Source organism: Neolamprologus multifasciatus, chromosome 8 (assembly GCF_963576455.1).
Source record: "Neolamprologus multifasciatus chromosome 8, fNeoMul1.2, whole genome shotgun sequence".
Taxonomy (NCBI): domain Eukaryota; kingdom Metazoa; phylum Chordata; class Actinopteri; order Cichliformes; family Cichlidae; genus Neolamprologus; species Neolamprologus multifasciatus.
Window position 1 is genome coordinate 2,551,266 of NC_140446.1, and position 21,935 is coordinate 2,573,200.

The 21,935-nt window shown below is 44.5% G+C and overlaps 1 protein-coding gene and 18 non-coding genes across 19 annotated transcripts; 7 read left to right on the forward strand and 12 right to left on the reverse strand.

Annotated features, from left to right (window-relative positions):
• Nucleotides 1-58: 58 nt before the first annotated feature.
• LOC146512107 (uncharacterized) lies at nt 59-5,336 on the forward strand. The gene is made up of 3 exons (XM_085170515.1): nt 59-602; nt 983-1,116; nt 2,923-5,336. The coding sequence occupies exons 2-3, from the start codon at nt 1,014-1,016 to the stop codon at nt 4,269-4,271; spliced, it is 1,452 nt and encodes a 483-aa protein (XP_085026641.1). The 5' UTR covers nt 59-602; nt 983-1,013; the 3' UTR covers nt 4,272-5,336.
• Nucleotides 5,337-5,860: 524 nt separating this feature from the next.
• trnad-guc (transfer RNA aspartic acid (anticodon GUC)) lies at nt 5,861-5,932 on the reverse strand. The gene has a single exon. It is a non-coding gene; the product is annotated as a tRNA-Asp (tRNA).
• Nucleotides 5,933-6,083: 151 nt separating this feature from the next.
• Nucleotides 6,084-6,155, forward strand: trnaq-cug (transfer RNA glutamine (anticodon CUG)). Its single transcript has one exon. It is a non-coding gene; the product is annotated as a tRNA-Gln (tRNA).
• A 474-nt stretch (nt 6,156-6,629) lies between these two features.
• On the reverse strand, nt 6,630-6,702 carry trnav-cac (transfer RNA valine (anticodon CAC)). Its single transcript has one exon. It is a non-coding gene; the product is annotated as a tRNA-Val (tRNA).
• Nucleotides 6,703-7,317: 615 nt separating this feature from the next.
• Nucleotides 7,318-7,390, reverse strand: trnav-uac (transfer RNA valine (anticodon UAC)). The gene has a single exon. It is a non-coding gene; the product is annotated as a tRNA-Val (tRNA).
• Nucleotides 7,391-7,912: 522 nt separating this feature from the next.
• trnad-guc (transfer RNA aspartic acid (anticodon GUC)) lies at nt 7,913-7,984 on the reverse strand. Its single transcript has one exon. It is a non-coding gene; the product is annotated as a tRNA-Asp (tRNA).
• Nucleotides 7,985-8,135: 151 nt separating this feature from the next.
• Nucleotides 8,136-8,207, forward strand: trnaq-cug (transfer RNA glutamine (anticodon CUG)). The gene has a single exon. It is a non-coding gene; the product is annotated as a tRNA-Gln (tRNA).
• A 474-nt stretch (nt 8,208-8,681) lies between these two features.
• On the reverse strand, nt 8,682-8,754 carry trnav-cac (transfer RNA valine (anticodon CAC)). Its single transcript has one exon. It is a non-coding gene; the product is annotated as a tRNA-Val (tRNA).
• A 615-nt stretch (nt 8,755-9,369) lies between these two features.
• On the reverse strand, nt 9,370-9,442 carry trnav-uac (transfer RNA valine (anticodon UAC)). The gene has a single exon. It is a non-coding gene; the product is annotated as a tRNA-Val (tRNA).
• A 745-nt stretch (nt 9,443-10,187) lies between these two features.
• trnaq-cug (transfer RNA glutamine (anticodon CUG)) lies at nt 10,188-10,259 on the forward strand. The gene has a single exon. It is a non-coding gene; the product is annotated as a tRNA-Gln (tRNA).
• Nucleotides 10,260-10,733: 474 nt separating this feature from the next.
• Nucleotides 10,734-10,806, reverse strand: trnav-cac (transfer RNA valine (anticodon CAC)). Its single transcript has one exon. It is a non-coding gene; the product is annotated as a tRNA-Val (tRNA).
• A 522-nt stretch (nt 10,807-11,328) lies between these two features.
• Nucleotides 11,329-11,401, reverse strand: trnad-guc (transfer RNA aspartic acid (anticodon GUC)). The gene has a single exon. It is a non-coding gene; the product is annotated as a tRNA-Asp (tRNA).
• A 151-nt stretch (nt 11,402-11,552) lies between these two features.
• Nucleotides 11,553-11,624, forward strand: trnaq-cug (transfer RNA glutamine (anticodon CUG)). The gene has a single exon. It is a non-coding gene; the product is annotated as a tRNA-Gln (tRNA).
• A 1,161-nt stretch (nt 11,625-12,785) lies between these two features.
• Nucleotides 12,786-12,858, reverse strand: trnav-uac (transfer RNA valine (anticodon UAC)). Its single transcript has one exon. It is a non-coding gene; the product is annotated as a tRNA-Val (tRNA).
• Nucleotides 12,859-13,497: 639 nt separating this feature from the next.
• Nucleotides 13,498-13,569, forward strand: trnaq-cug (transfer RNA glutamine (anticodon CUG)). The gene has a single exon. It is a non-coding gene; the product is annotated as a tRNA-Gln (tRNA).
• A 5,396-nt stretch (nt 13,570-18,965) lies between these two features.
• On the reverse strand, nt 18,966-19,037 carry trnad-guc (transfer RNA aspartic acid (anticodon GUC)). The gene has a single exon. It is a non-coding gene; the product is annotated as a tRNA-Asp (tRNA).
• A 151-nt stretch (nt 19,038-19,188) lies between these two features.
• On the forward strand, nt 19,189-19,260 carry trnaq-uug (transfer RNA glutamine (anticodon UUG)). The gene has a single exon. It is a non-coding gene; the product is annotated as a tRNA-Gln (tRNA).
• Nucleotides 19,261-20,421: 1,161 nt separating this feature from the next.
• On the reverse strand, nt 20,422-20,494 carry trnav-uac (transfer RNA valine (anticodon UAC)). The gene has a single exon. It is a non-coding gene; the product is annotated as a tRNA-Val (tRNA).
• Nucleotides 20,495-21,016: 522 nt separating this feature from the next.
• On the reverse strand, nt 21,017-21,088 carry trnad-guc (transfer RNA aspartic acid (anticodon GUC)). The gene has a single exon. It is a non-coding gene; the product is annotated as a tRNA-Asp (tRNA).
• Between the last annotated feature and the right edge of the window lie 847 nt (nt 21,089-21,935).

The window sequence follows — 21,935 nt, forward strand, 5'->3', positions numbered from 1 at the left end:
ACTATTTATTTAATATATTTTGTTCAGCTTATATTTAAAGTAGATAAGACACAAAACAGAAAATAAATGAAAAACAGTGAACCTGATCTGGCTGTATGTTGTCCTCAAACTAAAATGACTTCTTAGGATTTCTTTCGCCACAAAGACTGTTTTGCATGAATCGGAACTGGAGATTAATTTTACTTTTTAAACTTTAACAATTATTTCTTCGTGCATTCCTCAGGAATCTTTTTGGGTTAGGAAAAAAAAACGGCTCTAGGAACCTTTTATTATACCGTGTTGTAAGGGGGAACAAATAAATGTTGGACTGACGGGCAGGAAGCTGTCCGTCCTGAGACTGTGCGGAGCTTCCAGACGAGTTTTCATCCTCTCACCAGGGAAGCCTGCGGTGCCGAATAATAATTAGAATCGTTTTTATGGTATAACGAGGTTTTGAGACACTGAGACGGTAACAGTTCTAATTTAGCACAATAAATAAAACCGGGCGTCAGCTGTCGCCGCCAAACGAGCAAAAACATGAAGGAGGAAAAGAAATACATGTTGGGGTCACCTCCTCCACGTGGACATAGCTGAAGAGGACTCACTTGTTTTCTGCTGGATAGGTAATTTATTCCCAGTAGAGTCAGCAGCCACACGGTCATGGCTACGGCCAGCACAAGAGGGCTTTTACACAAAAATATAGACCTGCTACCTGGACTAGAATTTAATTTTTAATTAATTTAACGTGTCAAACGACCCAGGGCTGCTCTAAATTATTGGCAGTAACAGTGATACAGTGAATTCATAACGTTTTGCAACTCTTGCCAGATTATCTCAGTTTAATCTAACATTTGCACTTTGACAGATGCACCAAGAATAACACAGTAGCACAGACCGGAGGAGTCATGGATATATCCATCGAGCTTCTGATTGGTAATTGAGCCCCTCTACTGCCTGAGAATGAATGAGTAAATGTTCGGGTGGCTCATTTGTGTCATTACAGCTTGCACCTGAAAATCACAAGTGGAGTTGCAATGTCTCGATTAAAGATCCTCCAACCGGACGACCCCAGAGGTCTCAGGTTGTGTCCCCTTGTATCTGCATCAGCTACATCAGGTTTGGCAGAAGCACAGGCAGGTGGGTGATGTTCATTTATTTCATTAACATGTAACTCATTCTCTTGACCAAACAGCAGAAACTAAATTATAAAACACAACAATTAGTGTGTAATGATGCTGTATTCAGGTATTTGGTAACTACTTCAGAGGTTCATGGACAAGAGGATAAAATCTGAAGTTAGTAAAGAAGGTAAAGCTCCAGAAACACTTGGAGCTTGTCTTTATGGTCCATGAAACTGATATTTATGAGCCAGGATTAGCTGTGTGATTCCAGTGTGAGTCATTTCTTTACTCAGTGCACTAACACAGTGTGTGAGACGATGTGCTTTGGTTTATGTTCTCGACCACTTCTCACTGAAGAGAATGCATAGTTATAGATAAATAAAGATTTTATTAATGCTACTCTGGGGAAATTCACTGCACTAGGCTCAGAAAGAAAATGTGAATTAGATATACTAGAAAAATAGTGTAAGGAAATTGCACAAAATGCAGTAATGCAGTTGGTAGTAACTGATCATTACTAAATGTGAGAAGCTCCATAAAAACAGAAGTTTTGGCATTTTGCTGGACTGGTTGTGTGTGTTAGCACAATGCTGAGGAGTAAAGTAATGTTTCTCAGAAGTTGTTGCTGCCTATCAGTATGGTAAGGTTTATATTCAAAGATCTGAAGTCCATTTGAATCAATTTGAAGTCTACCATTCTGTAGTGAGAAAGATTACTCACATGTGGAAAACATTCAAGACAACTGCCAAACTTCTCAGGAATGAACATCCCAGCAAATTCATAGCCATTCACAGCGCATTGTGTTCTGCGTCCTGATTGGCTGTAGACCATTGTCAATCAATCTCGTACCGTGTCTCCTGTACCGTACAGAATGCATTCAGCTTGTCAAATTTACACAAGTCTTCGATTGCTAGCAGTGTGACTCTGAAGTGCTGTACTGTATTTTTGTAAGTTTCATCCCCCAAAAACACAACAATGTAGACAAAACGTTTTGCACCGTCAAAGGCAGCCGCGGGTGCCTTTGGTTTCATTCTATAATACTGGACTTATTTTTCTACGAAGGTTTGAACTTTGAGAGTGTTTAAACAAGAGAGAAAAGTGTGAACATGTTCATGCCTGCCTGAGAAAAGTGTATAAAGCGTGTAGTGAGGGATTTTGCAGCCTTAAAACATCTATACTAATTGTAAAAAAGAAAGTTGGCTACTTCGCAGATTTCACCTATCACGGGTTATTTTTTAGAATGTAACTACCGCGATAAATGAGGGACCACTGTACTTCACTGTTTTTGTGCTAACATTGTTTCTACAAGCTGTTGAATCATATAGGATGTAGCTAGTTTTTCCACATACAGCTTAAACACACTGCGTCTGCAGTTTGGCTTAGTTTTTGTTCAGTAAATAATGACATTGTGTCATATGTTAGAAGGCTGTGCTTAAGTGATTTTAGAACCTTGTAGAGAGCAGATGATTTTTTGTTTTTGTTATGTCTTGATGTGTAATACCGTAGAACAGGGGTGTCAAACTTATTTTATATCAGGGGCCACATACAGCCAACTTTTATCCTAAGTAGCCCGGACCTGTAACACTCAGCTTTCTGTCAATAAAGAACTTTTTAAAGCATTTAAATGTTTTTTTCACACGATAAAGAAAATTAATAAGTGAAATATTAAATTATCTTGCGGGCCAGATATAATTGTATCGTGGGCTGGATGTGGTCCATTGGCCTTAAGTTTGACATCCCTGACTTAGAACTAGAATTCTCGAACTAAAAATGCATAGCTCCCAGCTTCCTGTGATGCACCTGTGATGTGTGTTTTCTGCAGATGTCCAGCAGATGTTGCCAGTTAAAGAAGAGGTTCCCTCGATCCCCAGTCTGGACCAGAAGGACATAGGCCACATCCACATAAAGGAGGAGCAGGAAGAACTATGGACCGGTCAGGAAGGAGAGCAGCTTAATGGTCTGGGTGCTGTTACTTTGAAGACTGAAGATGAGGAAGAGAAACCTCAAGTCTTAGAGTTTCATCAAGAACCAGCTGAAGATAACAAAGAGACACCGACTCCAGCCAGCTGCTCATACAAGCAGATAAAAGGAGAACCTGGTGGAGAGCTCTGTGGAGGACCAGAATCTACCAACACTTCATATCTAAACAGTCTTTTACAACCAAATACTGATGGAAAAGCTTCAGACTATTTCGAGAATGAAGTCACTGTTGATGAGGATGATGATGATTGGCAAGAGCCTTTGTCTGGACCTGAAAGTGAAAGTAGTGATTGGAAGGAGAGCATGAAACATGACTCAGGTGTAAAGAGTGATAATGTGGGACATATCTCTGCCAAACAACCGCTCAGCTGCTCTGAGTGTGGTAAACGCTTTCAGTACAAAGGGTGTCTTCAGAGACATTATTCAAGACATCATTCAGGAAAAAAAACTTCCAGCTCTTTGGTTAATAGAGTGAACAAAAGTGTAGAATCGCAGACAAAAGTCCACGGTGGAGAGAAACCATTTGGCTGCAGTGTTTGTGGACAAAGATTCAATCAAAACGCAAATCTTAAGACTCACATGAGAGTCCACACAGGGGAAAAACCGTTTACTTGTAGCATTTGTGAAACTAGATTTAGACAGCAGTATAGTCTGGATAGGCACATGAGAATCCACACAGGCGAAAAACCTTTTAGTTGTGGTGTGTGTAGTAAAAGGTTTTTACAACTGGGGGATCTGAAGAGACACAGAAGTGTCCACACGGGAGAGAAGCCTTTCGATTGTAATGTTTGTGGTAAAAGATTTACTCAGAGGATTCATTTCAAGACACATCTGAATGTTCACACGGGTGAGAAGCCATTTGGTTGCGACATTTGTGGTAAAAGATTTAATCGAGTGGGCAATCTGAAGACACACAAAAGAATCCACACTGGAGAGAAACCATTCAGCTGTGAATTTTGTAGTAAAAGGTTTTCACAACAAGGTGTTCTGAAGAGACACAGGAGCATCCACACAGGGCTGAGCCCGTATGCTTGTGATCTTTGTGGTAAACGGTTTAATTATAAGAAAAATCTTAACAGGCACATGATAATTCACACAGGAGACAAACCATTTGGCTGTGATATTTGTAATAAAAGATTTTTACAATTAGGGGATTTAAAGAGGCACATGAGAGCACACACAGGAGAATAATTACTTTAGTGTTGTGGGGTTAGTGGGAAAAGATTTATCCTAAGAGGGAAATGCAAATCCCCAAAAGTTGATTCTATTCATCTGGACGTTGCATTTTCAGTGGGAGCAACATTTCGTCACTCATCCAAGTGACTTCTCCAGTCTCAGCTGGCTGCAGATTTCCCCAACCTTATAAACAGTGCATTTGCACAATGGCCGAAACTAGCACCACTGTGAATCCCCAAATACTGAAGAAGTCACTTGGATGAGTGATGAAAAGTTTTGTCCAGATGATCACAATCAACCTTTCGAGATTTACATACCTGGATGACTGAGCATGCATCGAGACAAGAAAATGTGAGGAGACAACAGAGATTGTACTGTACAGTAATCTGATCACAAGATGGAAAATGTATATTAAACAATCCATAGCTTTTGTCCCTCTGATAATTGCAAATAGTAATCATCTGTATCATCTTAGTCCAACATCAGGAATATGTTTTCACATTAACGTAACAGTATATAGCTTTTTTCTTTAACCTCCTAGGACCTGGCGTCCACATATGTGGACATCACATTTTGTATTTATACTTAATTTTCCTCTAAAAGGGCCTGATATCCGCTTACGAGGACATTGTACTGCTACTGTTCTATCAAAATTTCAAATGAATATCCTCATATGTGGCTCTTTTTTTTTTTCTTAGAAACAAAAATCAGGTAAAAAACAAAATCTGGTAATCCTCTGTTGTTACGTTCATCGGGTCCCAATCAGCCCAAATATCAAAGAGAAATCAAAAATGCATGCCATGGAAGAGTTCAGGTCTTAGAAGGTTAAATCTGTCATTATGAGGCTGTTGTGTTCGTATTTTGTAACAGTGTCATTTTTTCTGTCTGTTAGTTTTTAAATTTGTTCCCTGTGAATTTCAATTTGATTGCTGCAACTTGTCAGGAATTTCCCCACACTAAACCAGATTTGGTTTACCACATTGACACTTCAAACTTTGGTGTGGCTCAGGGAGCACAGTGTTTTAGTGCCCTCTGTTGTCCAGCAGTCTGTGCATGATAAATAAAATATTTTTAATAGTTTTCTTTTGGTTTTTCTTTCTTTCTTTCTATTAATCCAGATGATGTGTCGTTTTTATTTGATTGATGATAAAAAGGTTGTAATGGCCTGGACCCTGAAAAGTGCACAGGAATGATTATATTGATAAAAGAGGCTTAAGGATTGACACCGCAGACTAAACTATGAACATTGATCCGGGAAAAGCAGGACTGATACGGACCTTTCACGTGTGAGGCGAACGTGATAACCACTACACTACTGGCTAGCACACAATCTACAGAAGACAAAACCAAGAAACTTATTTGTTAGTAGGGACGCACGTAAAACAGAGAAAACGCTGGACAAGCATAGTTCTCTTAGACTAGCATCTCTTCTGATGGGAGCTCTTTCTGAGAAGACCTTTTTGACTTGTGAGCGCACAGGTGGAATTCATGTTTCTTCAAGCCCATTATAGGACTAGATTATTAGATTGACTAGGATCTGGTGTGCGATTAAGGTGTACGTGGTCATTGCAGGTAAAAGGCAGAGCAGAGAAGGAAACTGCTCACTCCCCGTCGGGGAATCGAACCCCGGTCTTCCGCGTGACAGGCGGAGATACTGTCCACTATACTAACGAGGACCTCTGAAGTGCTTCCAAGGTCACGTCAAGCTGCGATTTACAGCAGGTATGACAGGTACAATTTGGCTGGCCTTGTAGAAATCCCCATCAGTTTACCAGGAACTACACTTTTATTCCAGTTTGACACAGAGCTTTTCTGCGCTTCAGGCAGGGTTCCATGGTGTAATGGTTAGCATTCTGGACTCTGAATCCAGCGATCTGAGTTCAAGTCTCAGTGGAACCTCATTTGGCTTTTTAGCACTTTGCTCCACACGTACATTAGCATTAGCACACGCTGGAATAAGAATCTAGTCAGTTAAAGAGCAAGTTAGTGGCCCAGTCAATTCCACTCCTCTTGTGTTGGTTGATCTCATCTGCACATGGTCTTCATGCTGCACCAAACCTCGCTCATGCTCTTCTGCTGCACTTTCCACTTCAGCTTCCTGCTGTATTGTTCATTAGCCACCTTGACTCAAGTCAACTTTTTCTCTTGCACTCTTCTCACTTCTAATCCTGTTGCCACCTCCGAAGGCCCCGATCTTCTTGTTGACAAGCTCTTTGATGTCCTCTGTTTGGCTAGCACACAACCTACAGAAGACAAAACCAAGAGACTTAATTCTCAATAGGGATGCAAATAAAACAGAGAAAATGCTGGACAAGCAGAGTTGTCTAAAGAGTGAACATCAATTCCCTTTTGACCAAAGAAGGAAAAGACCCATGTTTCCGCCCGGTTTCGGACCGGGGACCTTTCACGTGTGAGGCGAACGTGATAACCACTACACTACGGAAACCCCAAAAGACAGCTTGTTTGGCTTTCCAATGTGTCTCACTGAGTAATCTCGCAATCTGACAAATCTGGTGGCATGTTCCTATCATGGCCTTGAAGTAAAAGGAGCCATGGAGAAGAGACAGACGCACTCTAGCAAGGAGTCTGAACTGTAGTCTCGATGTTAGGCTCACTTAAACTTTGGACATTTAGGAGTTCACTAAAGCAAGCACAGCTCAACATATGCTGCCCTAGGAAACCCCAGAACCTCTGGCAGCAGAACTGTTGCCTAAAGCGCCCATTTGTTTCATTGCCTTGTGCATTGGCTGAAAATAGGCCCAAGTCCTGTGCAGGCCACCTAGAGCCACTCATTTCCAAGAGCTTAGTCTGTGCCTCCATCTTCAGGAAATATAGCAACTGGAGATGTGTTGATTTGTGTGAAGTCTGTGGAGTTTGCAGAAATTTGAGCCATAGACAACTCTTTAGCAAGACGAGCATCCAAAGGTTACAGATGTCAGAGACCTGTACCAGATTTGAGTACTTTCTCTCGTCTGTGTCCCAAACAGCAGTAGAAGCCCACAAGTTCAAGCAGTGCCTGCAGTCAGAAACTTTCATATCAGGACGCATAAGCAAAGAAGCATGTTTCCGCCCGGTTTCGGACCAGGGACCTTTCGCGTGTAAGGCGAACGTGATAACCACTACACTACGGAAACTGAGCGTGTGCAAACTGTAGTAATTAAAGGAGCATTTCAATGCTTTCTTACATTTGTGGACTTTTATGACAGATCATGTAGGACTATTGAGAAGGAGGGAACTCCCATTTGTGTCATTTTTCAAGCACTCCCCCACTTATGACTGTATTGACAATGTAAATTGTGATCTCAAGATAACATCTCTTGTCATGGGAGCTGATCTTCTGGTTGACAAGCTCTTTGATGTCCTTTGTTTGGCTAGCACACAATCTACAGAAGACAAAACCAAGAAACTTATTTGTTAGTAGGGACGCACGTAAAACAGAGAAAACGCTGGACAAGCATAGTTCTCTTAGACTAGCATCTCTTCTGATGGGAGCTGTTTCTGAGAAGACCTTTTTGACTTGTGAGCGCACAGGTGGAATTCATGTTTCTTCAAGCCCATTATAGGACTAGATTATTAGATTGACTAGGATCTGGTGTGCGATTAAGGTGTACGTGGTCATTGCAGGTAAAAGGTAGAGCAGAGAAGGAAACTGCTCACTCCCCGTCGGGGAATCGAACCCCGGTCTTCCGCGTGACAGGCGGAGATACTGTCCACTATACTAACGAGGACCTCTGAAGTGCTGCCAAGGTCACGTCAAGCTGCGATTCGCAGCAGGTATGACAGGTACAATTTGGCTGGCCTTGTAGAAATCCCCATCAGTTTACCAGGAACTACACTTTTATGCCAGTTTGACACAGAGCTTTTCAGCGCTTCAGGCAGGGTTCCATGGTGTAATGGTTAGCACTCTGGACTCTGAATCCAGCGATCTGAGTTCAAGTCTCAGTGGAACCTCATTTAGCTTTCTAGCACTTTGCTCCACAGGTACATTAGCATTAGCACACGCTGGAATAAGAGTCTAGTCAGTTAAAGAGCAAGTTAGTGGCCCAGTCAATTCCACTCCTCTTGTGTTGGTTGATCTCATCTGCACATGGTCTTCATGCTGCACCAAACCTCGCTCATGCTCTTCTGCTGCACTTTCCACTTCAGCTTCCTGCTGAATTGTTCATTAGCCACCTTGACTCAAGTCAACTTTTCCTCTTGCACTCTTCTCACTTCTAATCCTGTTGCCACCTCCGAAGGCCCCGATCTTCTTGTTGACAAGCTCTTTGATGTCCTCTGTTTGGCTAGCACACAACCTACAGAAGACAAAACCAAGAGACTTAATTCTCAATAGGGATGCAAATAAAACAGAGAAAATGCTGGACAAGCAGAGTTGTCTAAAGAGTGAACATCAATTCCCTTTTGACCAAAGAAGGAAAAGCCCCATGTTTCCGCCCGGTTTCAGACCGGGGACCTTTCGCGTGTGAGGCGAACGTGATAACCACTACACTACGGAAACCCTGAAAGGCAGCTTGTTTGGCTTTCCAATGTGTCTCACTGAGTAATCTCGCAATCTGACAAATCTGGTGGCATGTTCCTATCATGGCCTTGAAGTAGAAGGAGCCATGGAGAAGAGACAAACGCACTCTAGCAAGGAGTCTGAACTGTAGTCTCGATGTTAGGCTCACTTAAACTTTGGACATTTAGGAGTTCACTAAAGCAAGCACAGCTCAACATATGCTGCCCTAGGAAACCCCAGAACCTCTGGCAGCAGAACTGTTGCCTAAAGCGCCCATTTGTTTCATTGCCTTGTGCATTGGCTGAAAATAGGCCCAAGTCCTGTGCAGGCCACCTAGAGCCACTCATTTCCAAGAGCTTAGTCTGTGCCTCCATCTTCAGGAAATATAGCGACTGGAGATGTGTTGATTTGTGTGAAGTCTGTGGAGTTTGCAGAAATTTGAGCCATAGACAACTCTTTAGCAAGACGAGCATCCAAAGGTTACAGATGTCAGAGACCTGTACCAGATTTGAGTACTTTCTCTCGTCTGTGTCCCAAACAGCAGTAGAAGCCCACAAGTTCAAGCAATGCCTGCAGTCAGAAACTTTCATATCAGGACGCATAAGCAAAGAAGCATGTTTCCGCCCGGTTTCAGACCGGGGACCTTTCGCGTGTAAGGCAAACGTGATAACCACTACACTACGGAAACTGAACTTGCGCAAACTGTAGTAATTAAAGGAGCATTTCAATGCTTTCTTACATTTGTGGACTTTTATGACAGATCATGTAGGAGTATTGAGAAGGAGGGAACTCCCATTTGTGTCATTTTTCAAGCACTCCCCCACTTATGGCTGTATTGACAATGCAAATTGTGATCTCAAGATAGCATCTCTTGTCATGGGAGCTGATCTTCTGGTTGACAAGCTCTTTGATGTCCTTTGTTTGGCTAGCACACAATCTACAGAAGACAAAACCAAGAAACTTGTTTGTTAGTAGGGACGCACGTAAAACAGAGAAAACGCTGGACAAGCATAGTTCTCTTAGACTAGCATCTCTTCTGATGGGAGCTCTTTCTGAGAAGACCTTTTTGACTTGTGAGCGCACAGGTGGAATTCATGTTTCTTCAAGCCCATTATAGGACTAGATTATTAGATTGACTAGGATCTGGTGTGCGATTAAGGTGTGCGTGGTCATTGCAGGTAAAAGGCAGAGCAGAGAAGGAAACTGCTCACTCCCCGTCGGGGAATCGAACCCCGGTCTTCCGCGTGACAGGCGGAGATTCTGTCCACTATACTAACGAGGACCTCTGAAGTGCTGCCAAGGTCACGTCAAGCTGCGATTCGCAGCAGGTATGACAGGTAAAATTTGGCTTGCCTTGTAGAAATCCCCATCCGTTTACCAGGAACTACACTTTTATGCCAGTTTGACACAGAGCTTTTCAGCGCTTCAGGCAGGGTTCCATGGTGTAATGGTTAGCACTCTGGACTCTGAATCCAGCGATCTGAGTTCAAGTCTCAGTGGAACCTCATTTGGCTTTATAGCACTTTGCTCCACAGGTACATTAGCATTAGCACACGCTGGAATAAGAGTCTAGTAAGTTAAAGAGCAAGTTAGTGGCCCAGTCAATTCCACTCCTCTTGTGTTGGTTGATCTCATCTGCACATGGTCTTCATGCTGCACCAAACCTCGCTCATGCTCTTCTGCTGCACTTTCCACTTCAGCTTCCTGCTGTATTGTTCATTAGCCACCTTGACTCAAGTCAACTTTTCCTCTTGCACTCTTCTCACTTCTAATCCTGTTGCCACCTCCGAAGGCCCCGATCTTCTTGTTGACAAGCTCTTTGATGTCCTCTGTTTGGCTAGCACACAACCTACAGAAGACAAAACCAAGAGACTTAATTCTCAATAGGGATGCAAATAAAACAGAGAAAATGCTGGACAAGCAGAGTTGTCTAAAGAGTGAACATCAATTCCCTTTTGACCAAAGAAGGAAAAGACCCATGTTTCCGCCCGGTTTCGGACCGGGGACCTTTCGCGTGTGAGGCGAACGTGATAACCACTACACTACGGAAACGGAACTTGCACAAACTGTAGTAATTAAAGGAGCATTTCAATGCTTTCTTACATTTGTGGACTTTTATGACAGATCATGTAGGACTATTGAGAAGGAGGGAACTCCCATTTGTGTCATTTTTCAAGCACTCCCCCACTTCTGGCTGTATTGACAATGCAAATTGTGATCTCAAGATAGCATCTCTTGTCATGGGAGCTGATCTTCTGGTTGACAAGCTCTTTGATGTCCTTTGTTTGGCTAGCACACAATCTACAGAAGACAAAACCAAGAAACTTATTTGTTAGTAGGGACGCACATAAAACAGAGAAAACGCTGGACAAGCATAGTTCTCTTAGACTAGTATCTCTTCTGATGGGAGCACTTTCTGAGAAGACCTTTTTGACTTGTGAGGGCACAGGTGGAATTCATGTTTCTTCAAGCCCATTATAGGACTACATTATTAGATTGACTAGAATCTGGTGTGCGATTAAGGTGTACGTGGTCATTGCAGGTAAAAGGCAGAGCAGAGAAGGAAACTGCTCACTCCCCGTCGGGGAATCGAACCCCGGGTCTTCCGCGTGACAGGCGGAGATACTGTCCACTATACTAACGAGGACCTCTGAAGTGCTGCCAAGGTCACGTCAAGCTGCGATTCGCAGCAGGTATGACAGGTAAAATTTGGCTGGCCTTGTAGAAATCCCCATCAGTTTACCAGGAACTACACTTTTATGCCAGTTTGACACAGAGCTTTTCAGCGCTTCAGGCAGGGTTCCATGGTGTAATGGTTAGCACTCTGGACTCTGAATACAGCGATCTGAGTTCAAGTCTCAGTGGAACCTCATTTGGCTTTCTAGCACTTTGCTCCAAAGGCACATTAGCATTAGCACACGCTGGAATAAGAGTCTAGTCAGTTAAAGAGCAAGTTAGTGGCCCAGTCAATTCCACTCCTCTTGTGTTGGTTGATCTCATCTGCACATGGTCTTCATGCTGCACCAAACCTCGCTCATGCTCTTCTGCTGCACTTTCCACTTCAGCTTCCTGCTGTATTGTTCATTAGTCACCTTGACTCAAGTCAACTTTTCCTCTTGCACTCTTCTCACTTCTAATCCTGTTGCCACCTCCGAAGGCCCCGATCTTCTTGTTGACAAGCTCTTTGATGTCCTCTGTTTGGCTAGCACACAACCTACAGAAGACAAAACCAAGAGACTTAATTCTCAATAGGGATGCAAATAAAACAGAGAAAATGCTGGACAAGCAGAGTTGTCTAAAGAGTGAACATCAATTCCCTTTTGACCAAAAAAGGAAAAGACCCACATTTCCGCCCGGTTTCGGACCGGGGACCTATCGCGTATGAGGCGAACGTGATAACAACTACACTACGGAAACCCCGAAAGACAGGTTGTTTGGCTTTCCAATGTGTCTCACTGAGTAATCTCGCAATCTGACAAATCTGGTGGCATGTTCCTATCATGGCCTTGAAGTAAAAGGAGCCATGGAGAAGAGACAGACGCACTCTAGCAAGGAGTCTGAACTGTAGTCTCGATGTTAGGCTCACTTAAACTTTGGACATTTAGGAGTTCACTAAAGCAAGCACAGCTCAACATATGCTGCCCTAGGAAACCCCAGAACCTCTGGCAGCAGAACTGTTGCCTAAAGCGCCCATTTGTTTCATTGCCTTGTGCATTGGCTGAAAATAGGCCCAAGTCCTGTGCAGGCCACCTAGAGCCACTCATTTCCAAGAGCTTAGTCTGTGCCTCCATCTTCAGGAAATATAGCGACTGGAGATGTGTTGATTTGTGTGAAGTCTGTGGAGTTTGCAGAAATTTGAGCCATAGACAACTCTTTAGCAAGACGAGCATCCAAAGGTTACAGATGTCAGAGACCTGTACCAGATTTGAGTACTTTCTCTCGTCTGTGTCCCAAACAGCAGTAGAAGCCCACAAGTTCAAGCAATGCCTGCAGTCAGACACTTTTATATCAGGACGCATAAGCAAAGAAGATGTTTCTGCCCGGTTTCGGACCGGGGACCTTTCGCGTGTAAGGCGAACGTGATAACCACTACACTACGGAAACTGAGCTTGCGCAAACTGTAGTAATTAAAGGAGCATTTCAATGGTTTCTTACATTTGTGGACTTTTATGACAGATCATGTAGGACTAGTGAGAAGGAGGGAACTCCCATTTGTGTCATTTTTCAAGCACTCCCCCACTTATGGCTGTATTGACAATGCAAATTGTGATCTCAAGATAGCATCTCTTGTCATGGGAGCTGATCTTCTGGTTGACAAGCTCTTTGATGTCCTTTGTTTGGCTAGCACACAATCTACAGAAGACAAAACCAAGAAACTTATTTGTTAGTAGGGACGCACGTAAAACAGAGAAAACGCTGGACAAGCATAGTTCTCTTAGACTAGCATCTCTTCTGATGGGAGCTCTTTCTGAGAAGACCTTTTTGACTTGTGAGCGCACAGGTGGAATTCATGTTTCTTCAAGCCCATTATAGGACTAGATTATTAGATTGACTAGGATCTGGTGTGCGATTAAGGTGTACGTGGTCATTGCAGGTAAAAGGCAGAGCAGAGAAGGAAACTGCTCACTCCCCGTCGGGGAATGACAGGTACAATTTTGCTGGCTTTGTAGAAATCCCCATCAGTTTACCAGGAACTACATTTTTATGCCAGTTTGACACAGAGCTTTTCTGCGCTTCAGGCAGGGTTCCATGGTGTAATGGTTAGCACTCTGGACTCTGAATCCAGCGAGCTGAGTTCAAGTCTCAGTGGAACCTCATTTGGCTTTCTAGCACTTTGCTCCACAGGTACATTAGCATTAGCACACGCTGGAATAAGAGTCTAGTCAGTTAAAGAGCAAGTTAGTGGCCCAGTCAATTCCACTCCTCTTGTGTTGGTTGATCTCATCTGCACATGGTCTTCATGCTGCACCAAACCTCACTCATGCTCTTCTGCTGCACTTTCCACTTCAGCTTCCTGCTGTATTGTTCATTAGCCACCTTGACTCAAGTCAACTTTTCCTCTTGCACTCTTCTCACTTCTAATCCTGTTGCCACCTCCGAAGGCCCCGATCTTCTTGTTGACAAGCTCTTTGATGTCCTCTGTTTGGCTAGCACACAACCTACAAAAGACAAAACCAAGAGACTTAATTCTCAATAGGGATGCAAATAAAACAGAGAAAATGCTGGACAAGCAGAGTTGTCTAAAGAGTGAACATCAATTCCCTTTTGACCAAAGAAGGAAACGACAATGTTTCCGCCCGGTTTCAGATAGGGGATCTTTCGCGTGTGAGGTGAACGTGATAACCACTACACTACAGAAACCCCGAAAGGTAGCTTGTTTGGCTTTCCAAACATCCTGACCAAACTGGTTTCATCCTGACCAAACTGGTTTCATAAAAGGTCGGCACTCCTCAACAAATACTCGTAGATTTCTTAATTTAATAGACTACTCATACAATAAAAACATTGAAACCATAATATTATCTCTAGATGCAGAAAAAGCATTTGACAGAGTTAACTGGAAATTTTTATTTGCAACTTTACACAAATTTGGTTTTGGAAACTCTTTCATAAATTGGATAAGAATATTATACAATTCCCCAACAGCTCGTATCAGAACAAATGACCAGACATCCTCCAGCTTTTGTCTCCTGAGGGGCACCAGACAGGGATGCCCACTCTCCCCTTCACTTTTTGCAATTTTTATCGAACCTCTAGCAGCAGCACTTAGACAGGCTACAACAATTAAGGGCATAAAATGTAATAACGTAGAACATAAAATCAGTCTCTATGCAGATGATGTGTTGCTTTTTCTGCAAAACTCACAAATCAACCTCTCTGAGGTAATTACTCTAATAAACTGGTTTTCAAGAGTTTCAGACTATTCAATTAACTGGCCAAAATCTACAGTTCTTCCCATTAACTGCTCCTTCCACAATTCATCTTCTGCCCCACTACAATCTGGAAATATTAAATATTTAGGTATTATTGTTTCTCCTAAGCTTTCAGACTTAATTAAATTAAACCACATCCCACTTCTAAAGAAAGTAGAAGGCAATCTGACTAGATGGAAATCTCTACCCATATCACTCATGGGAAGGGTCGCCACTATAAAAATGATGATCTTGCCAAAAATAAATTACTTATTTTTAATGATCCCTAACAAACCATCACAAGATTGGTTCAGATCTCTGGATTCACATATTTCTAAATTCCTTTGGAAAGATAAACCCCCGCGCATCAGCTTAAAAACGCTACAAAGAACCAAGGATAGAGGAGGACTAGATCTGCCTAATTTTCACCAATACTTCTTAGCCAACAGGCTTCAGTTCATCTCAGAATGGTTAAAATGTACCCTCTTAGATGAGCCCTGGCTAGATGTTGAACAGGCACTATGCAATGATCTAGAGATTTCAGACCTACCATTTATTAGCTCAAACATCAAAAGACATGAATGCTTTAAAAGCATCAACATCAGCTTTTCTCTGTCAGCATGGTGGGAGTTTCTAAAAATAACGGAGTCTTCATTAATCCCATGCAAACGTACACCTATCTGGAATAACCCTGACATATTACAAAACAAAAATATGATTAATTTCCCAGAATGGAGTTGTAAAGGAATTAAATACTTAGAACATATATTAGAGGGAACAGAATTTATTCCATTTGACAGACTAGTTACACAATATGGGATCAACAAGAAAAGATTTTTAGAATATCAACAAATTAAATCCATAGTAAAAAAGAAATTTAACCTCAGTCAAGTTGAATTACAAACACCACCAAGTGTGGTTCAATTTCTTACTCTTAAATCCCCCAAACTATTATCTAAAATATACAGAACACTTTCTAAAATAGATGAATCAATATCCCTTCCTATTGCAAAGTGGGAAGCAGATTTATCAGTCAGCTTAGACCAAAACGTCTGGTCTCAGATTTGCTTAAAAACCTTTAAATTTATTAAAAATCCCAATCTGCAATTAATACAATACAAAATACTGCATAGAGTGCACTATACAGGTCATCGAATGTTTAAGATGGGCTTTACATCCGCCAACAACTGCTCACACTGTCAAGGCAATACACCAGACAGTTACATCCACGCTCTTTGGTTCTGTCCACCAGTGCAGAAGTTTTGGCACGAGATATGTGAGGACTTATCAAAGTGTCTGAAATGTAAAATTCCAACCTCCCCTTTAGTATGCTTGTTGGGAAATTTGGATGATGTCACTACAGAAATTAATACAGTCCACATGGTTTTTATTGCCCTATGCATCGCCAAGAAAACGGTCCTCATGAACTGGAAAAATAAAAATAATCTTAATTCTAGCCAATACAGAAACTATCTAATAGATCACATTAGTCTCGATATAGCCTCTGCCACCACATTAGATCAATCCCTCTGGGCTCCTTTGATCGGCTCCATCACCTAGCGGGGGTGGGGGGTCGTGGTTTGGTCCCGCCTTGGCTATTGTGGTTGATGTGGAGGTTGGGATGGGCTTAGGGCACCTGGAGGACCCCTAGAGACGTTATCCCTGGAGGGCTTAACCCGGGGGTTGTGTTCATAACCTGGTTAGTGGCTCTGGTCGCTCTCAGAGGTTGTTCTCCTCGTGGCCGCGTGCAGCGGGGCTGGAGGATGGTCTGTGCTGGCGGACGTAGGTTACTGGCCTGGTGGCCTGGCTGCCCCTGAGTGGATCCGGGGCGGGCGTGGGGGTTTGGGGTTCGGGGGTGCTTCGCCTCCGTGCTGGGGCTCTGGCTGGGCCTTGGGGGCTTCGGTCCTCGTCGGTGTGTCGCCGAGGTTGTGGGCGGGTGGGTGCACGGGGGCTCAGCCCTGGCGCAGGGGGCCTCTTGTGCATCGGCCTAACCGGGGGGCTCTTGAACTGGCAGGGAGGTTGTTCCATCTTTGCAGGAGTCCACTCTGCAGGTGGGGGAGAGACATAGGAGAGGTGGAGAATAAACTTAACCTGGGTGTCTGTGTCTTGTGTAGTCTGGGAGATGATTGAATGTTGGGGTGGGTACAGTTTCCTCTGCGGTGGGGTGGAGTGGGCTGCCCCGGGTCCTGTGGGGCTTGGCGGTGTTGCTGCCGTAGGCCCCGGTCTGGATGGGCCTGGGCTCCCTTGCCTTGGTGGATACCAGAGGACGGGGGTGCATATTGGGGTCAGCGGGGGAGCTGGCCCTAGGGAGGGACACCCTCCCCTCCCTTCTTTTCCTCCCCATCCCCGGCTGCCTCCCTCTTCACGCTCCACCACACCCACCCACACAGGTAGGGCTTTGGGGTGCGGGTGTGTCACCAGGGTGCAGGGGAGACATTCCCCCCCCCCTCTGTCCTCTTCTGGCCACCTGTGCCTCAATTTTATCTCACAACTTAGACATCCACATTACTTACACTCTCATAACACACACATATATATATATATATAGGGCCTTGAGGGTGGGCACGTTAACGGCGTCCAGTAGACGGTCTGTGTATTCAAACCTGCCTCTGGCGCCGGTGCCCACCTCTCAATTTTAAATCCATGTAGACATTGAGGGTTCTCGGGAGGGGCCGTGCTAACACCTGCTGCTCTCTGGCAGCAGCACCATGCTCTCCCTTGTTTTAAATACACTTTAGAGCAACACGCAGCAACACTACACTTGAGCGGGAGGAGGGAGGTATGGGGTCTTAACACACCCCTGTTCTCTGCTAGCCATCGGGGCGGGGGGGCTGGGAAGAGATGCTGGCTGTCCGATTGGCCTCCCTGCTGCTGCGGAGCCTGGGGCGGTCTGCTTGCCTCCACCCCGGAGGGAAGGGTAACATCTCTTGGGTCTGGGTGCCGTTTCCATCTCTGGGGGTGAGGATACCTGGACCCGGGGTATAGAGTATGTTTGGGGAGTGTGATTGTGTGTACATGTCCATTTACGTTTATTCCTGCGTTGGGTGAGTGCTGAGTGTTTGTATATGTGTGCATGAGGGTGGGAATGCATGTCTGTGTCTGTGTGTGCCTGTTTGTCTGTGTCTATATGTCAGGTCGGGTCTTAGACTTCACCTCTCTGGGAACTCCAAGGCCCTCCAAAGTGTGGAGGCCTATCTCCCCTCACCACACTCCCTGCCGGTGACTGATGCCCTCAGGGGTCGGTGCGTTGGTGGTTCTTGGTGTCCGGGGCTGGGCGCTCAGGTATGTACCAGCTCACTCCCGGTGACTACTTGGCGGGGCCTGGCGCCTGCTGCTCGGTCAGGCCTCTTCCGGGGCGCGGGGGGCCCTCGGGCCTCCGGCCTCTGTGCCTGCGGCTCGGTTCACTCTGGCACAGCTGGCTGCCGGCAGAGCCGGCGGGCACGCCGGTGCAGCCCCCTCTGGCTTCTGCCCGGTGGCTACTGGGTGACCCCTCATCTGGGGATCCTCAGCCCTTCCCATGAAGGTGGCACGGATGCCCCTCCGGTGGTCCTCCTTGGGCTCTTGCACTCTGGGGCCTCTGGATGTCTGGGGCCTGGATCTCCTCCATGCCTGCTTCATGCCCTGGGGGACGGGGCTATGGCTCTCTACATCCTCTAGCAGACCATTACATGGGGAAACCATTTGAATACAAGCGCGCCGATCCACACAGGTGTGCACATGGGTGTTCACTATTCGTAGACTTAAATCACACCTTTCTTGGCTGCTACTTCAAAGCACATTGTGCGCTGTCTGTCCTGCGTGCTGCACAACAACATTCAATATTTAGTATTTACTGATGTTTACACTTAGCTAGATTAATGCGATGGTGTTGTGTATAGTATGTTGCATTGTTTTGTTTTGGGTTTTTTTGCTTGTTTTCTATTCTTTTTCTCTCAACAGGTGATCCCGGAGATATTTTTTCTTCCCCCCTTTCTCACTGTCCCTCTCCCCTTCTGTTTTTCTTTTCCTTCCTCTTTCTTTCTCCCTTTCCTATCCCTCACTCATGTCTGTCCCGTCTGTAACAACTGAAAATAAAATAAATAATAAAAACAAAGGTCGATCAAATGGACCAATACGGCAATGCCATGATGATCCATTTGGCAAAATAAATCCATTGGGTATCCTTGTTGGTCTTCAGACAACAATTCTGACGGCTAAAGAACCAAATGGGACAGGCGAAAAAAAAAAAAAAAAAAAAAAAAAAAAAAGGTGTACGTGGTCATTGCAGGTAAAAGGCAGAGCAGAGAAGGAAACTGCTCACTCCCCGTCGGGGAATCGAACCCCGGTCTTCCGCGTGACAGGCGGAGATACTGTCCACTATACTAACGAGGACCTCTGAAGTGCTGCCAAGGTTACGTCAAGCTGCGATTCGCAGCAGGTATGACAGGTACAATTTTGCTGGCTTTGTAGAAATCCCCATCAGTTTACCAGGAACTACATTTTTATGCCAGTTTGACACAGAGCTTTTCTGCGCTTTAGGCAGGGTTCCATGGTGTAATGGTTAGCACTCTGGACTTTGAATCCAGCGATCTGAGTTCAAGTCTCAGTGGAACCTCATTTGGCTTTCTAGCACTTTGCTCCACAGGTACATTAGCATTAGCACACGCTGGAATAAGAGTCTAGTCAGTTAAAGAGCAAGTTAGTGGCCCAGTCAATTCCACTCCTCTTGTGTTGGTTGATCTCATCTGCACATGGTCTTCATGCTGCACCAAACCTCACTCATGCTCTTCTGCTGCACTTTCCACTTCAGCTTCCTGCTGTATTGTTCATTAGCCACCTTGACTCAAGTCAACTTTTCCTCTTGCACTCTTCTCACTTCTAATCCTGTTGCCACCTCCGAAGGCCCCGATCTTCTTGTTGACAAGCTCTTTGATGTCCTCTGTTTGGCTAGCACACAACCTACAAAAGACAAAACCAAGAGACTTAATTCTCAATAGGGATGCAAATAAAACAGAGAAAATGCTGGACAAGCAGAGTTGTCTAAAGAGTGAACATCAATTCCCTTTTGACCAAAGAAGGAAACGACAATGTTTCCGCCCGGTTTCAGATAGGGGATCTTTCGCGTGTGAGGTGAACGTGATAACCACTACACTACGGAAACCCCGAAAGGTAGCTTGTTTGGCTTTCCAATGTGTCTCACTGAGTAATCTCGCAATCTGACAAATCAGGTGGCATGTTCCTATCATAGCCTTGATGTAAAAGGAGCCATGGAGAAGAGACAGACGCACTCTAGCAAGGAGTCTGAACTGTAGTCTCGATGTTAGGCTCACTTAAACTTTGGACATTTAGGAGTTCACTAAAGCAAGCACAGCTCAACATATGCTGCCCTAGGAAACCCCAGAACCTCTGGCAGCAGAACTGTTGCCTAAAGCGCCCATTTGTTTCATTGCCTTGTGCATTGGCTGAAAATAGGCCCAAGTCCTGTGCAGGCCACCTAGAGCCACTCATTTCCAAGAGCTTAGTCTGTGCCTCCATCTTCAGGAAATATAGCGACTGGAGATGTGTTGATTTGTGTGAAGTCTGTGGAGTTTGCAGAAATTTGAGCCATAGACAACTCTTTAGCAAGATGAGCATCCAAAGGTTACAGATGTAAGAGATCTGTACCAGATTTGAGTACTTTCTCTCGTCTGTGTACCAAACAGCAGTAGAAGCCCACAAGTTCAAGCAGTGCCTGCAGTCAGAAACTTTCATATCAGGACGCATAAGCAAAGAAGCATGTTTCCGCCCGGTTTCGAACCGGGGACCTTTCGCGTGTAAGGCGAACATGATAACCACTACACTACGGAAACGGAGCTTGAGCAAAGTCGAGTAATTAAAGGAGCATTTCAATGCTTTCTTACATTTGTGGACTTTTATGACAGATCATGTAGGACTATTGAGAAGGAGGGAACTCCCATTTGTGTCATTTTTCAAGCACTCCCCCACTTATGGCTGTATTGACAATGCAAATTGTGATCTCAAGATAGCATCTCTTGTCATGGGAGCTGATCTTCTGGTTGACAAGCTCTTTGATGTCCTTTGTTTGGCTAGCACACAATCTACAGAAGACAAAACCAAGAAACTTATTTGTTAGTAGGGACGCACGTAAAACAGAGAAAACGCTGGACAAGCATAGTTCTCTTAGACTAGCATCTCTTCTGATGGGAGCTCTTTCTGAGAAGACCTTTTTGACTTGTGAGCGCACAGGTGGAATTCATGTTTCTTCAAGCCCATTATAGGACTAGATTATTAGATTGACTAGGATCTGGTGTGCGATTAAGGTGTACGTGGTCATTGCAGGTAAAAGGCAGAGCAGAGAAGGAAACTGCTCACTCCCCGTCGGGGAATCGAACCCCGGTCTTCCGCGTGACAGGCGGAGATACTGTCCACTATACTAACGAGGACCTCTGAAGTGCTGCCAAGGTTACGTCAAGCTGCGATTCGCAGCAGGTATGACAGGTAAAATTTGGCTGGCCTTGTAGAAATCCCCATCAGTTTACCAGGAACTACACTTTTATGCCAGTTTGACACAGAGCTTTTCAGCACTTCAGGCAGGGTTCCATGGTGTAATGTTTAGCACTCTGGACTCTGAATACAGCGATCTGAGTTCAAGTCTCAGTGGAACCTCATTTGGCTTTCTAGCACTTTGCTCCACAGGTACATTAGCATTAGCACACGCTGGAATAAGAGTCTAGTCAGTTAAAGAGCAAGTTAGTGGCCCAGTCAATTCCACTCCTCTTGTGTTGGTTGATCTCATCTGCACATGGTCTTCATGCTGCACCAAACCTCGCTCATGCTCTTCTGCTGCACTTTCCACTTCAGCTTCCTGCTGTATTGTTCATTAGCCACCTTGACTCAAGTCAACTTTTCCTCTTGCACTCTTCTCACTTCTAATCCTGTTGCCACCTCCGAAGGCCCCGATCTTCTTGTTGACAAGCTCTTTGATGTCCTCTGTTTGGCTAGCACACAACCTACAGAAGACAAAACCAAGAGACTTAATTCTCAATAGGGATGCAAATAAAACAGAGAAAATGCTGGACAAGCAGAGTTGTCTAAAGAGTGAACATCAATTCCCTTTTGACCAAAGAAGGAAAAGTCCCATGTTTCCGCCTGATTTCGGACCGGGGACCTTTCGCGTGTGAGGCGAACGTGATAACCACTACACTACAGAATCCCCGAAAGACAGCTTGTTTGGCTTTCCAATGTGTCTCACTGAGTAATCTCGCAATCTGACAAATCTGGTGGCATGTT